General features: G+C 35.3%; 1 protein-coding gene across 2 annotated transcripts in view; it reads left to right on the forward strand.

Annotated features, from left to right (window-relative positions):
- Nucleotides 1-10,628, forward strand: part of FAM78B (family with sequence similarity 78 member B) — a 43,479-nt gene extending 32,851 nt beyond the window's left edge. The window contains exons 2-3 of one of the 2 annotated variants that reach the window (XM_072420136.1): nt 4,342-4,524; nt 7,677-10,628. In XM_072420136.1, the coding sequence (XP_072276237.1) occupies nt 4,478-4,524; nt 7,677-8,199 (570 nt within the window). In that variant the 5' untranslated portion in view covers nt 4,342-4,477 and the 3' untranslated portion in view covers nt 8,200-10,628. The remainder of the gene's footprint in view (nt 1-4,341; nt 4,525-7,676) is intronic. The other variant, XM_072420135.1, reaches the window with a different exon arrangement.
- Nucleotides 10,629-16,429: the final 5,801 nt, after the last annotated feature.

Genomic DNA, 16,429 nt, shown 5'->3' on the forward strand with positions numbered 1-16,429 from the left:
ATATATATATATATATATATATATATATAATATAATGTACATGTATAACATGCAATATACAGTAGAACTACATTACAAAAACAAAATGGTTCTGTTAACAGTAACAGAAAAAAATGTTTAGTAATCTCAGTGATTCATGTACATTTGCATATTAGTACAAAATAACACATTTTGATTTGCAAGTATTCTGCTGTACTGAAATTCAGTGTTGTTAGTCTGTGTCAGTTGTCCCTGCCCAGTTTCCCTTTGCTGGACCATTGAACTCCTTCCCAATATGTAATAGATATGAGCTTACATACTTTAATTATATTATTTTAGTTAATTGTGTTAAAAAATATATTTTTATCTATGTTATATTGTACCTCAGCACCATCATAATCATTTGAATATTCGGGTTTAGGGATGATACACGAGATAATAGTACATTTTCTTTCCCGTTGCCTCCAATGGCAACCCCAGATTTATATGTATGTACTGTACATAAAGCTGTTTTTAGCTTTGTCTTATTTTCTTTAGGAACCTTTTATTTCATTTTGTAGAAATTGAAATGTGTTGCTCTTTCTGTGTTTTAGTGTTTGTGCAAATACAAAGGATATTATTGTGCAAATAAATTATTGTTACCTTTGAATACGAATAGTTGCTACATATAGTAAAATAGAAATAATGATTGCAGTGGTCTCAACTGCAACTTGGCCCAGAGAAAACCGAAAGTCTGCACCCCGATGAACCATGATGCAAACATTTTCTGCATTTAGCAGTATAGTTCTTTCTATAATCCTTCTTTCTTGGTATAAGGATACTGCAGCTAACCATGAACTAATGAAAAGCCAAATGAAGGGAGAGAATGATACCACAAAACTGGAAAAATAACATGGAAGGGAGAGGTTGACAGGAAAAGTGTGCTGACCTTGATATGTTGTGACAGTATATTGGACCGTTGCCTATATGGTGCCTAAGGCCATGCAACAATTTATATGGGCTCTAAATATAGGAAATCTTGTTCTTTATATAAACCCTAAATCCATTTTCAGTATATTTGGCATCATACAGTATACATTGAATCTGTTGCAACTTTCTGTTGCAGGCTGACAAGACTGTACTAATAACTTCCCATTAGCAGCATCATTGTCAGCATACGTGAATTGGATATTAGGCTGCTTGTTACTTCTATCTGCAGTTTTCTATAGGCAGTCTAACAGGAAAAGTAACCACTTTTTATATGTGCAACGTATGGGCCAGAGCAATGTTCACATTTCCAGTATAGGCCTGTTCAGGTGGAATGGCTCTGGTCATTTATTAAGATAAAGTTTACATACATTGATTTCTCATAGTTACAACAAAATATTTTCTCTATGTAATCAATAGACAATGTAACAAAAATGAAGGAAATTCTTTTTTTGATATGTATCTCTATCTCTCCTCTCCTTCATGTGCCTGCAAAGATTATGGGAAGGGAGGCAGGCAGGACCATATATATGTATGGACTATGCCGTGGCAAAGTGGCTGGAAGAAAACTGCAGTGTCTATGCTGTTTGGAGGGCCATATCTAGGGTATTGGGGCTTAATGACATGAGTGTGGAGAAGCAAGGAGGGTCAGAATCAGGGCTGCAGAGGATGCAGTGGTATGGGAGCTTAGTGGCTATCGGATGCAGTGTCAGGCAACTATGGCTACTGAATTCTTCATAGGACTAAATTCTAAAGTTCTCTTCTTGGCTTACAAGAGTTCTCTGACTGAGCACCATCTGATATGATGTAGGTTCCCTGTTTCCCACAATACTCACTTTTAATGGTTTAGTGCACAGGGGTTTTATTATCTAGGGAGCATGGTCCCCTAAATGAGTTTATTTAAAAATATAGCTAATCTTTAATTCTCCTTCAGACCTATGCATTGAAGTAATGTGCGTGTTACTGCAACGGTTACACAACTCACTCTGTGGTACTGATTCAAATAGTACTCCAATGCAAACGTACCATTCCTGTAGAGTGTATTCTGCACTGCTGGCCGTGTCATGTTTGGATTGTAAGGATTTAGGAGAAATGTCAGAGAGTACATGCTTTCCATATGTTTTAAGAAACTTCCAGCTAATGAAACCTCAGCAGCTATAATGTATGTTTGAAACCTTAGGACCCATATTTTAAAGCTGTTTAAAGTTTTGAAAGCACTTTGAATACAAGATATTGAACAAAAATAATATAATTGTCGTATGATTGATTTTAAAATGGTAATGGAACTTTCAATTGACATTTTGGGCAGCAAGACTGCCAGCTTGCTTTTGCAATGTTTACCTGTTTGCAGTGTGTTTTTTTACTCCCAGCTGTCTGCATGCATGCAATTGAACCCCGAAGACCTATGGAAGGGTCAGGAAACATTGCTGCGGATCCCCTCTCACCCAACACACCAGCCATCAACTCCTGACATAGAAATTGTCTCACTGCTGAAAACATATTTGCAGTTCTTCAATAGACCATGTAAATGATTAGCAGGTGTCATTATATAACAGGATCATATAGTGATATATATATTTATATATATAAATATATATATACATATATATATAGTGCATACTCACATCCAGGGTGGTCTTTGCAGCAGGTGAGTCTATGTTTCAATTATTTTATTTATTATTATTAGTTATTATTTGCTCTCATACCAACTCCCTACCTCTTCAGCTTTTACTGTGGCTTACACAGGCAGATTTGTTCCTTCAGGTTTAGCAGCTCACTCCACCTACTCCCCTGCCCAAAATCTGTTGCTTACCATGAGGACTGCATTGGAAGTCTCAGCTACTCGTAGAGGCACCATTTACATCCGTACTTGCCACCACCCTCCAACACCACTGTGCCAACACTTTGACTAAAGAAGCTTGGATGTCACATCAGTATAGATCAGCCTTTCAAGTATAAAGCAACAAGATTTCCTTGTATGACGTCAGCTTTCTTCTGTAGTTGTTTATCTAATTCTAATCTCTTCTCTAATCTAATCTCCTGTCCATCTAAAGATACAATTTAAACATTCTACAAAATAATCTTCTTATATCCCCGCAGTAATGCACCAATAACTCAAGGTTTACATATTTTGTTTATTTGAGTGGGTAGAAAAGTAGGGGAGAGTTTCTTCTGCCTTAACCCCTGGAGTTTTCTAGGAGAAACACCTTGATGACCATTACTAAATTTCTCACTCAAACACCATAAATAAATCAGGCTTTCATAAGTCATATTTATTATTTTAAAAGCTTTGCACGGATAGCTTGAAGATATTAACAAATAGTTTCCTATCATTCATTTTATACAGTTTCTCTTTTAAGCTTCCATGCTTAAAAATATATATAATGCTAAGTGCATAGAGAACATTTCAAAATAATTGCCGGGAACACTCTGTTTCTAAAGGTGTACCTATGCTAATAAGATTTTTTTTATCAGACAGGTTAGATGCTTTCCAAACCTTTAACTTAGTTGGAAAATGATATTCTTACTTTAAATTACCTTTATTATGAAATGATAAATACTGAACAGAAAAATAGAATAAGTAATATTTTAGGAAAACAGCATAGTGACAGACTGGGACTTATACAGTGCTGATCTGCAATAAAATAAACATACCTTCATAATCACTATTTTTATAAATACACTCACCTGCCCCAATGAGTTCCGGGTGCTACCGTCTTTTTCTTCTTTTCTTCTGATCTTCAGCCATCTTGATTGGCCGGTATGACATAACCTCTGCACATGCGAGTAAGAGTTCATTCAGTCCCAGCAGCCCTTGGAAATGCCAGGCATATTCCGGAAACATAAGCTGAGCTATGAATGCTTAAACATGCATTCCTTTAGAAAATATAGCGTTTAGGTATGTTTTATTGCAGAAGGAACATGTGCTTGACTTTTTTTTTTTTTTTTTTGCAATAGGTATTGCCTGCTCACAAATTTTCAAAGCAAAACTGTAGTTCTGCTTTAAAGAAAACGTGTCTAATAAAATCTGGGCATCCTACTACCATCATGTCATTACCTCTATTACATGCATCTGCCTGTCATTTCCAGAAAAAATGTGACCTAAATTTGTCAAAAAATCTAGCTCAAGGCCCTGACCACTAACCGTAAAGCTGTTAGACCAATATCAAGGAGGTGGTCAAAGAGCTTATCCTAAAACAATCTGCAAATATTCCATGGATGGAAAAACAACCAGCTATATGTGAGTTTAAAATTAAAAAGCTTATACTACTTATGGTTGTATATTATACATCAGACCCCCCTCCCATCATAAAATCACTAATTGCCACATGATAGCTGTAAAAAACACAAAGTATGAAAATATGCATATATACTGTAGTTCTCTTTTGCCTACAGCACCTAAAAAACTGACAGACAATCCTGCAAGATTCTGGGAAAACTGAGGATCACACAATAAGTACTGCACTGAAGCACCTTCTCACAATTTGGATCCTTAGAAGATCCATTTTTCTAGAATCTCAGCAGAAGGATCATGACCCCACTATCTCCAGGGCAGAAATATGCCCTATTGTCTATTGTGTAAGTTCATTTCCTAACTTTATTTTGTTAAGTTTTTATGTTTTTTTACTTATCATGTGACAATTTGAGATGGCAAGGAGGTCTAATGTAATAGTCAGCCTTTACATTTTAGTACAAGGTCAGCTTCACAAAATTCAACATAGGATGAATACACCCTGGCTCACATAGAATACAAACATAAGAACACATATGTAGAATAATCACCAGCTGTTAAGTAAATGCATCTTAAAGTTACCCTATAATCTAATTTCAGAATTTGTTTCTTATTTTAGAAATCACCTGTGTTAAATGTGATTCCTTCAATCCTCTATTAAAATGTTTCTCACATACCAGCTAGGCAAATCCCCTCCTCCAAAATATATTTGTTACGCTCCTGAAAACAGTCCTAATATATGTTAGTGTTCTTTGATAGTATATCCTTTCCTTCTACAAAATACTACAAACATGATAAGTGAATGAAAAGAATGAAAAGTGCCTAGATAATGTGACGTCAAGGTTTACGTATATGCATATATACGCATATATGTTAATGATCCCCTGTGATGCTCAACAAATCATTTTTTCTAGGCACTAAAGGCAAAGTACGGTATTTACTATCATCAGCTGACTTTCCTGATGAAAATGCATGCTATATTAAATCTTGTGTGTCACTTGTCTTTAAATGATGAGCAGTCCAGTTCTGAGCCCAGTTTCCATTGATTCTTTACATACAATTTATAGGGCTGCAGTTTCTTGCTTCCTGCTGAATACTGAAATATAGAACTATACTGCTTAGGTAATTAATTAACAGTACTTTTGCAGAATTAACCAGGAATAAGAGCCTAGCCACAAAAAAACAAAATTGGTAAAAGTAACCCAGTGTTGGTGTACTAACAGCACAATAAAGATTGTTAGGGAACGAAATAGTCACCTGTGATTTTTATTTGAAGTTTTCGTTATCTTTTTGTAAATTTTCCTACTTGTTTAAGTAAATGTGTCATGCAGAGAAGTCAGGCTATGAGCAAATGCTGCCTTCTGACTGAACTCAGTCCTAACAAGAGATGCGCAATAAACTGTCATATAATAACGTTGCAGGATGCATGAATATAAACAAGATACTTTGGTATTCAACCATTTTAACATTCTCAAATAGTGCACAGGGAGTGCCAATTATCATCTTTAAAACCAAGCAAAAGTAAGATCAGCTATTCAGAACAAGTAACCTAGAATTATAAAGTATGTAGTAATAGGTCCCAGGAATCCAAATAAATAAATATAGACAAAACACATTTAATCTGTAAAAACATATATTCTATGTTTGCTAATATTTGCTATGTCTTTTATAATATAAACTGTGATTTAAAGAACATTTTTTGTATGCTTTTAGCAGGTACAAACCACATGGGTGTTGCTTGGGTATAAAATGACCTAGAACAGTGGTCGTCAACCTTTCAGACCTCACAGACCTCTAAATTCAAAAATTTAAATCCTGTGGACCATTAATATTAATTTTTTAAAAAGATAAATACATTTGTAAAATAATGATCTTCCTAATGGTGCCAACAAGGACTGTGGAAGCTCTGATTAATTGATCAGCTCACGGTCAAGTGAAAGATTACTATTGTCACTATTATCATTAGTTGCATTATCTTTGCTATTACTAAAGAAATGCAAAATATTTGTTTGCTTTTACTCGCTCATTATGGGTTTATTTCATTTGAATCTAAGACCAAACATGAAATTTTAGTTATCAAAATCCAACTATTTGATGCCATTAAATAAAACAGTTAAAGAAAATACACAGTTAAGGTCATATTTACCTAAAAGAGCATCTGAGAAATAAACAAATAACATAAAACAATCCGATGAGAATCGGTATTGGCGGAGCGGGGTGACCGTTGTAATGGTAGAAACAATACTGACGCGTACGGCTCGGCAACGGTTCCCTCATACCATTTAGGACTACACTGACGTCACGCTGCGGCTCCCTTGTTTTTCCATCTCTAGTACAGTTCGTGACTTCCGTGCAATATAAAGGCGAAAATTGTCATTCAGAATATAAGAATTTATTAGAATATTATTTTTGTTTTATTATTATTAGTTACAAATATCGTCCAAATTTTTCTGTAAACCACTAAAAGTTTCTTGCGGACCAGATGGTTGTAAATTTTGGTCATACACTTCAGACACATCATAACAGAACCAAGAACTTGCCTCTAGTGCCTGGGCTTAGCAAAATCACTTATTTTAAAAATGCTTTACATAATAACTGCTAAATCCTTTGCAGCCACCTCTAGGATTCATCGTCCACAGTTTAAAATGTTTTTTAATATCTCTATAATCCACAAATTTAAAGGACATTATTGGGATTAGTTTTATTGGGTTTTACAGAAAAGAAAGGGTAACAAAAAAGCAAACTGTCAAACAGTGGTAACCACATGAACATATATAAACAACAAAAGCAGCAATTGGGATTATTTTTAAACTAGTGACAAATTCATTGATTTAGGTCCTAGATCTTGATTTCTGTAATCAGTCAGGCAAGATTTTTATATTCTTTAATAACACAAGCTGGATCGTATTTTAAAAGTTAATTGTTCTTCTAGATTAGCTTTTCTCAGCCAGGGTTTCATTGAACCCCAGGGTTTTTCCTGAGGTGTTTTGGCGTCTTTTAAGATAACATCAACATGGCATCAATTTTTTTCCCACTTGTTAGTGTAGTATGCTGACCACCACCAAAAGGTACATATTCTTCCCACTAATCACTAATGTAGAATGCAGAATAATCTTCTACTAATACCTTCTGAGTTAATTTTTGCTGGGGTTCCTGACCTAAAAAATATTTTAAAGGTTCCTTTGTGGTAATAATGTTGTGAAAGACTACTCTAGTACACTTTTTCTTTTTAATGTTACTGGATGTACAACAGTAACTAATTATATATAATTAATGTAAAATATATATCAATGCATAGCAGATATACAATATCATATTCATTTGGCTCACAGGTAACATTCGTAAGTAATTTGTGCAATAATTGTAAAATTTTCATTTTCTATTAGTAGTTTCATTTAAAATATTTTCTGTACTGACACAATCTCTAAAAGTTTCCACTAAAATTATTAGAATATTTGAAATTAATTTAAACACTTTTGTTGTCCTTTGCTTCCCCCAGGTCCAGCTGGGAGCTTCCTGATCTAAGAGAAGGAAGAGTAAAAGCCATCAGTGACTCAGATGGCGTAAGTTATCCTTGGTACGGAAACACCACTGAAACTGTGACCTTGATAGGTCCTACCAACAAGATCTCCAGGTTCTCCGTCAGCATGAATGACAACTTTTACCCTAGCGTGACGTGGGCAGTGCCTGTCAGTGAGAGTAATGTGCCCTTACTCACAAGAATCAAAAGAGACCAAAGTTTTACAACGTGGTTGGTAGCAATGAACATGAACACCAAGGAAAAGATCATATTACAGACAATAAAATGGAGGATGAGGGTAGATATTGAGGTGGATCCTTCTCAGGTGTTAGGTAAACGGGCCAGATTGGTGGGCAGGACTCAGCAAGAGCAGCCAAGAATTTTAAGCCGCATGGAGCCAATCCCAGCCAATGCACTGGTAAAACCTAATGCTAATGATGCACAGGTGCTAATGTGGAGGCCGAAAAGGGGACAGCCTGTAATTGTTATTCCTCCTAAATAGGACCGGCTATGGATTCATAAAAGAATGCTCCACATGAAGACATTTTAAAGCTATTCACAGCTTTAATGACAATGCATGGGGTCAGAGAGACTACAAACTTTTAGCAGTATTTATTTATTGTGCGCATTTTTTGAAAGTGAACAAAAGTTTTATACAGTCTATTTATTTAAGTATATCTGTTCTTAGTGCCTGTGGCCAAAACAAAAGCAGCAACCAAGATCGGTACAGCAGGTGCATCAGTGTCTTCTTCAAACAATGAATCCCCTTTATTAAGTTTGTTTGAGTTTCCAAATCACATTTCAGTTCTGTGTATTTCCAAGAGGATTACAAATATATATTTAAGTGTGTTCCTTTACAATATAGAGGATTTGTCAAAAAGCTTCGGATCTTCAGTCTCAGAAACCTTTGATGGGAGCAGTCATTTTACAATTCACAAACCACATGCATAAGTTACAGGGAAATAAAGTGGAACCTTTTCGGCTTTACTGCAGGTGAAGGCACTACTTTAAAAGTAGGCAACGTCCATCAGAGGCTTCTGATATAGCTGTTGTTATTTGTCAAGTTGAGAGTTGCCCTTTGAGTTGCCCAGTTGCAATTTAAAGTTGAAACACAGAAGTAGTATATCCTATGTATAGAAATCATTTCTGCAGCAAATATGCAATCATACATCAGCCTTTCAATTTGTTTATGAATAATTTATCCATAATTCATTGTTGAACCGAATCCTTGCAGAATAAGTTTTTTGTAAAGAATAAATTCTGCTTTAATGATCAATTATTAGGCAATTTTTATAACTTTTTAAATATATTTGAAACATTTGAAGTTATATGGGCAAGCATGAGTGTTTTAATATCCTTGTGGAATGAATTTGTGGATTGATTTCTAAGCGACCATAATAACATTTTTGTTTCAACTTTCAATAAAGAAACATTACAGTCAAGACTGCGGTATATGCATATTAGATATGCACATTAAATTGTGTTGAAGAATACCTTGCCTTGGTTGTTGAGCTAAGCATTTTCTGTTATGAATATTTGGAAATATTATGGAAAAATGTATAAAAAGAACATACATAACACTACTTACTTACGTTGCCAGCCATACTACTACTTACTACGTACATACATACTACTTACCTATCTTGCCAGCCATTACTCTGATATTTGCAGTCATAAAAAATCTACCCCCAATGGTTGAACCTTTAGTGGTTATCACTTCCAGGTGTTTCTGCATCCCCCACCATGTCCTGCAAGATTGAGCTCTGCAAAATAGCATTTATTAGAGGCATGAGAAGAAGTAAAGATACATAAAAAAAGTTCTGCCTATCAGCAATATAGAAATGCACAGCCAAACCTACAAAGATAAGCTTATGTCACAAGTAACTGTAGTAACCTATTAATATGTATATTTAGACACAATGAGAATTTTGGATAGAAGCAATAAAATATGACTGGATTTCAAATAGAGTTGCAATTTGCAATTTCAATCCTTACTAGAAAAGGTCTATCAATCTGAGTGCCCCAAAATCAACATAGTTACTTCTTACCCACCTAAAGACTGTGATACTAAACATTTGGAATATTTCTAATTCCTGTCAAACAGGATAACAACACCTGGCACACACTGAAAATGCAGCCTACACACTTTTGCATGTGTTAAAGTTCATTTAGGCTCATTAACTATGGCAAATTAGTATTAATAAAATTGCATTTTTTATGGAATGGCAAATACAGCGCTCAGGAAATGCAGCTAGGATTTTCCCATGCGCTGTATGAATTTTGGTGTGCCTATTCATTGATAGGACTATAAATATTGCATCTAAGCAGCTACAGGAGCTGCGACTGTTACTACACTACATTGTTTTAACTGCAAAAGTAAAAGTTTTCTTCAATCTATCAAAGATCAGCTATCAAAGGATCACATAGTATTACTAGCAGGATTACCAGCTATTCTGAAAATGTTTGAGGGCCTTCATTACACATGTAAGTTTACAGTTTGACAATAGTTATACTTTAATTAGTTAAAAGTTCAGTTTAAACTATTCCCTGTAATTTGGATTCATGTATTGTTATTTTGTGTTTATTTTGCTTCATAAGTTGGCATTTTATGGCAATGTTTATATTGACAAAAACCCTGCACCGTTCAAAGTCCTCCACATAAACTTATTTTGGTATTCCATAGATCCAAATATCAAGCCCCTTGCATGTTTCCGCCTCAGTTCCTTGGTCATAACTGCTGTAGACAGAAGTAAAGAAGTGTAGTGGATTTATTCAATATTTACAAGGTGACATTGGCCATTAGTTCCATATAACATAAAGTACAAAAACATAAGTGTGGAAGGCATAGTCAAAATAAAATGCTTTTTTTAGTTGGGTTTTTACCTAATATTGTAGCTTGATACAAATAACTAAATTTCTAAACAAGGTAAAGCTTCAAATACAACAAAATGCAATAATTGGTATTAGTAGCAAAAAAATATGCAGTGATTGACTATCCCGACACACTTCGCCTACAGGCTTCCTGGTAAGGATTTTTGTTGTTATAGTTCTGTGACACTAAAATCTTTTTGGTGGTGGACTTCTACAGAGTGGATATTAGATGTTTTATGGTATGGTAAACCTGAATGTTCCATGTAAAATAAACCTCTAACATGGACCATAAACACTGGCAATGTGGAACGTAGTCAATGATAGATCAGTGGACAACAAGCACGGTAGGAATACGGCTTATACAGGTATGTGGGGAAATACCAGGAAGTTGACATACTCCCTACTGAATGCATTTTGAATGTTTCTTTAAAATACAATTTGCCTCTTCACACATCATTACAGACCATTGACAGAACATGTAACAGGACACAGAGCTACACACTAATGATGCTATCCTAAATAGAATCATTGAATTAATGTACAACATAGGGCCTCTATGACCATGTTTTTAGGGTAAAATGTGCCGGTGAATACTCTATTGGGTCTGTCTCTGGCCATGTGAAGGGCAATAAAGTTGTATTTGGGATGGTGTGTGGCGTCCAGTTACATGTCCTAGTGATTGAAGATGGGATGAGCTCCAAACTCAACCGTCACACCCACATCTAAAAGCACCAGCGATAAATATTTGCCTTATGGAGCAGGGACATCCAGACAACATTTGGTAACAAACAACATGCCATATTAGCACAATAAAAGACAAGGTTCAGCACTAAATCTTGCCTGTCTCTTGTCTCACCAATACATTGACTCACTGTATAGGTTTCACTGTTGATGGTTTAAACAGATTGTAGAAGGTTGGACTGGGTAAAAACACTGTATGTGGTATTCCATGTTAGACTGGGACTAATGTCTGAGAAAAAACTGATATTGCCTTGCAATTGTTCTGAAATACCCAAAGGGACAGCAGAGGTGAAATAGACTGGTTCTTAAGGGTCCTGCACTGATTTTAGATGCAACAGAGATATTTTTTCCATGACATGGAGGCTAAGGTAAGAGCAGACAGCTCATAAATTACATAAGCCAGAAGGTTAAAACACATAAATTACTAGGTTAGAAGGAAACGTCCAGGCAGTAGCTCTGATTAGATCAGATATTTATTCGGAAAGATTTTGGCAGATTCTGTAGATACTCATGTCATTTGACTTCCCTTCACAAAGGCCAAATAATATGGTGAATGATTACCAATGCAACCCATTTAATTTTTCTAGCCCAACACATAAGAGTAAAGTTACACGTAATAAAATAAAGATAGTTAAAGCATCTGGCCCTGATCCATGTACTAAAGGAATTAGCCTTAGTAATTGATAAGCTTCCAGATCTAATTTCCTTAGCTTCAGTATCTTCTAACTGGAACAGTTCTACAAAGCTACAATATAGCTGTTCTATCATCATTATTTTTTATACAAAAAAAAGCTACAACTGAAACTATAGGCCAGAACATTTGACTTTTGATACAGTTGAACTATTTGAAGTTATGAGATAATATATAAAAATAAGACAGCAGGCAATAATATAATGATCCGATTTAATGTACAGCTCTGCGTAATATGTTTGCGCTATATAAATACTGTTTAATAATAAATATATTCAGGATGGTTATGTGGAAGATGGGAGGTCTCAACATGTTCAGTTTTATGTGGAATTTAGCTCCTATTTAAAGGATCTAGTAGCATGTTTTCCTAGGATAAACACAATAGGCCTCATTTATTATAGCTCTCTAAGACTGGAGAAGATAAGTTATGACGGCTGAATCTGGGTTATCCAACAAACCTGGAATGGGTGTGGTCCAAGACATTTTCCAACTAATAGCAAATGATTTTTAAGAAATCCTTTCCAGGTTTGCTGAATCTCCTGGGTTCACCCATGATAGTCTACCTTCTCTAGTCTTGGATAGATTAATTAAAGCAGTCCCATTGTTTACGTGGTATTCAAACATTTGTGCAATGAAATCTAAATGTGGCTGACAATGTGACAAATTTGAATTTTGTCAAAGGCATTTAATACCTTCTTTTTAACTAGAACAAACTGGGTTACATTTACCAGTGGTAAACTCCAAGGATCAGTACTGGACCCAATCTTCTGAAATGGTAAATTTACAAACCATCTAAAATAGTAGCCATAACTCCCCATATATAATTGTATAATTGATTGTAATGCATCACATATGAATTATATATGTGTGCCTGTGTATGTATATGTATATATCCCCCAATATATATATATATATATATATATATATATGATGCACGTTTTCATACACAAGTAAAATTTTAACTTTTCCCTGCAGTTAAAAATTAATGATCTAGTGGTTAAAATAGGGGGTATCAGTACAATGATCAAAATTGTTATTTTTAAATAATAATAATATGTAATACAGCTGGTGACCACAAAGCTGTAAAGGGAATTCAGATATTTGGATAATAATAAGCTTTGCAGTAACATCCAATGCTGAAAAAGCTATTTCAAAGCAAACAATATCTGGGAAAATATGAAAAGGAGATAAAAGCACAGCATGCTATTGTACCTGTATAAATTGCTCCTAACATCACATTGGTAATACAAGCAAAGTTTTCATCGCTGCGTAAAAAGTAGATAAAGGTGTTGGACAATGTTCATTAAAGGGGTGTAAAATATTTTTTACACTGATAGGTTAAAAAATGTGCCATGTTCAGTTTGAAAAAGAAACAAAATTAAAGATCTTGTAATTCATACATTTAAATATATCCATGGTCAGTATCCAAGAGTATTTAGCTTTACCCACATGAATGTACAAAGGACAAAGGTTCATCAATTTATTTGTAAGAAAATAGATTTGTTATCTGTTTAAAAAAGGGTTTTATGTACAGTTCCCCATAACAATGTTGTGTTATAGTAACACTGCAAAAAATAGACAATTTATCAGATGTAACATCAATGTAGACAACTTACAAAATGTATTTTTATACGTATGGCCGGGGATAGGTGAAGAGTTTACACATTACCAGGGATGGGTATGGGCTTCCCCGATGTTAGAACAGGCATAGGAGAGGTGAGGGCTGGAAGTGCTTAGAAAGTGCAGAAAGCATACAAAGGAATATCAGAGGAAACCCAGGGTTACTAGAGCTACTGAAAAGGATAGGTAAAACAGTATTCCAAAGTACATACAGGAGCTAGGTAACAATGAGTTTTTATGTTTAATATATTTGTAAACATTTGTGAATTCTTGGATTTAGCTTTGCATAATGTTCCTAAAAGTTTTCTTCAAACTACATTGTTTTTTTTTTCGTTAAGGGGATTTTGATATTTAATTTGGTCCTTCAATGGGGCTAAAAGCCAAGCTATCATCAAATAAAAGGCACGGAAAGCCATACCCATGGAAAGTAGGTACCAAAAATACTATAAAACAAGGAGTGGGCCCTTCCATTTAGTTTTGAGGGCAACAATGCAAATGTGCAAAACTTAAAAATTTTAGTTTTAGGTGATGATTACATCTGCATATGGTATTAGACGACAGGAAGATTTTTACTTCAGTCTCATAGTTAGTATGCTATGGCAGTTCACTGTGAAATGTATCAATAAATAAAGATTAGCAATGAATGTTTCCTGAATATTGAGCTTAGCCTACATATAGTAACAGCACTCCAATCTGATTTATTGCAATTTTTTATTAAACAGTATTTATATAGCGCCATATTACGCAGCGCTGTACATTAAATAGGTTTAGCAACTGACCCAAGTCAAAATCTAATGTTTATAATCATAGTGTATGGTCGCCTTTCATACCCTTTGTAATATAGGAGAACCCCTGAAATACCATTTGGATCTTTAGGGAACCCCAGCTACAATTACTATATCCACAGCTCAAAATATGGGTCAGCATGGGGTCAGTGGAAGCATGTATTTTACATTGCTGGACACTGGGAGTAATGTCACCCTTACAGATAACCAAAAGAACATTAGAGTTACCTAAATTGACCTGGGAGGTAAAAATTGCTTATTGATCAAGAAATCCCTAGGAACCTCTGGGGGAATCTTGGCTGAGAAACACTGGTCTAAGGTTTATCTGCGTGGGGGAAGCCAAATAAACAATTAGTATATTTGGAGGACGGGTGATGAAACCAAACTCAAACATGAGAAAAAGAAAAACAAGGGTCTGCAAAGGGGAGGGGTACAATGGACAGCAAGCAAACATAAATGTTGCTAATACAGAGAAAAAAGGAGTCATAATATAAACAATTGGCTCAGAACACAGACGGATGGAGGTGCACAGGTATATATAGTCCATAGATGTCTATAGTATAGGAAGGTATAAACATTGAACCTCTTTGTGCTCTTTCTTCACAGCTTTCCCTATCCATCTCCAATACACGCTGATAAGACACCTTATGGGGGCCCATTATTTCATACTGAGGAGGTTGGCTTGTCCGTTACTGCAGATTATTGGCTGGTAAGGACTTATCTGACCTGAAGGTTTTACAGTGAATTAAAGCCTCTGTTGCACTTTTTTGAAGTTTTGCCCCAAACCTAAGCTTGCTGAACAACTGTACTGTAGATAGTAGAATTCAGAAGACAGAAAGAACAGGAAGTCATGGGATCAATTAATTTGTGGCAAGGTCAATAGGTATTTTTGCACTCATCAAACAGATCAAACAGATGTAACAAAATACTTTAAAGGTATTGTCATGGAAGAATTGGGCCCTCTATGTCACTAGGCAAATGTAAGCCATAAAGGGCGTTGTTCACCTAAGCATTCCACAAAAGTAGGCAATTCTCCCATTTAGTCTCTATTGCCTTAGAGCTATAAGGAACAAGCGCTAGGGAGGCAGGATAGTCATTGAATACAGGTATTCCTCATTTAACAACTTACCTGTTTACTGACCACATGCACTTACGGCCAGCTACCCGGTGATGACCATTTTGTACAAGAACTGTACAGTGTACATCCACGTGGCATCTCTTTCTGTGCTCTTGGTCTTCCTTCTTTGTGATCCTCCACGATCCCCGGTCTGCAGACTACGCTCGCAGCTCTGCAAGCCGGATCTATCCTATGCTCCTAGCTTAATGACAAATTTACCTAATGACAAGGAGAAATCCAAAACTTTATAGTTTTCATGAAATTCAGAGGTAACGGGAAATTCATCAGTGAAGACAAATATAACTATGTACAAACTGATAAGATGGCAATTCCTCTCACTTCAGAGAGATTTTATCATCGTTTTAGATTTACATATGCATTATAATATTTAAATAATAGTTTGAAAAAATTTGCAGCACTTTGTTATATTTCTTTCTTTTTGAACAGCTTATTACATGTTCTGTTTGCCAGCTGTACTGAGTATAGCAGTTGAAGTCCTTCTACTAGGTACTACCAGTCTGCAGGAGTACAATTGTCTGGTCAAGTCACAATCACTATGACAGTGGGACCTTTAAATCCTTTAATCTGCTTAAACTTCATCTAGCCACTTAGCTTGCTTGCAGACTATCCATGGTCCTAAGATATTTAAAGAGTTTACTTTTGCAAATTCAATATAACAGAAGTTCAAAGCTGCATCTGCTTGACTACAGCTAGATGTGTCACTCCATGATTTCTGAGGTATACAGGGAGCTAAAAGCTGTACCCAGACTGTCTGTCAATTTTTCTGCACTTTGTCATTTCTAGTACTGTTTACAGGTGTAGCAAAAATGCTTTCACACAAACCTTATTTAAACTATTAATATAAAAAGCTGTATTATAAAGTAACAGTATACTATAAAGTACAAAA

Source organism: Pyxicephalus adspersus, chromosome 8 (assembly GCF_032062135.1).
Source record: "Pyxicephalus adspersus chromosome 8, UCB_Pads_2.0, whole genome shotgun sequence".
Taxonomy (NCBI): domain Eukaryota; kingdom Metazoa; phylum Chordata; class Amphibia; order Anura; family Pyxicephalidae; genus Pyxicephalus; species Pyxicephalus adspersus.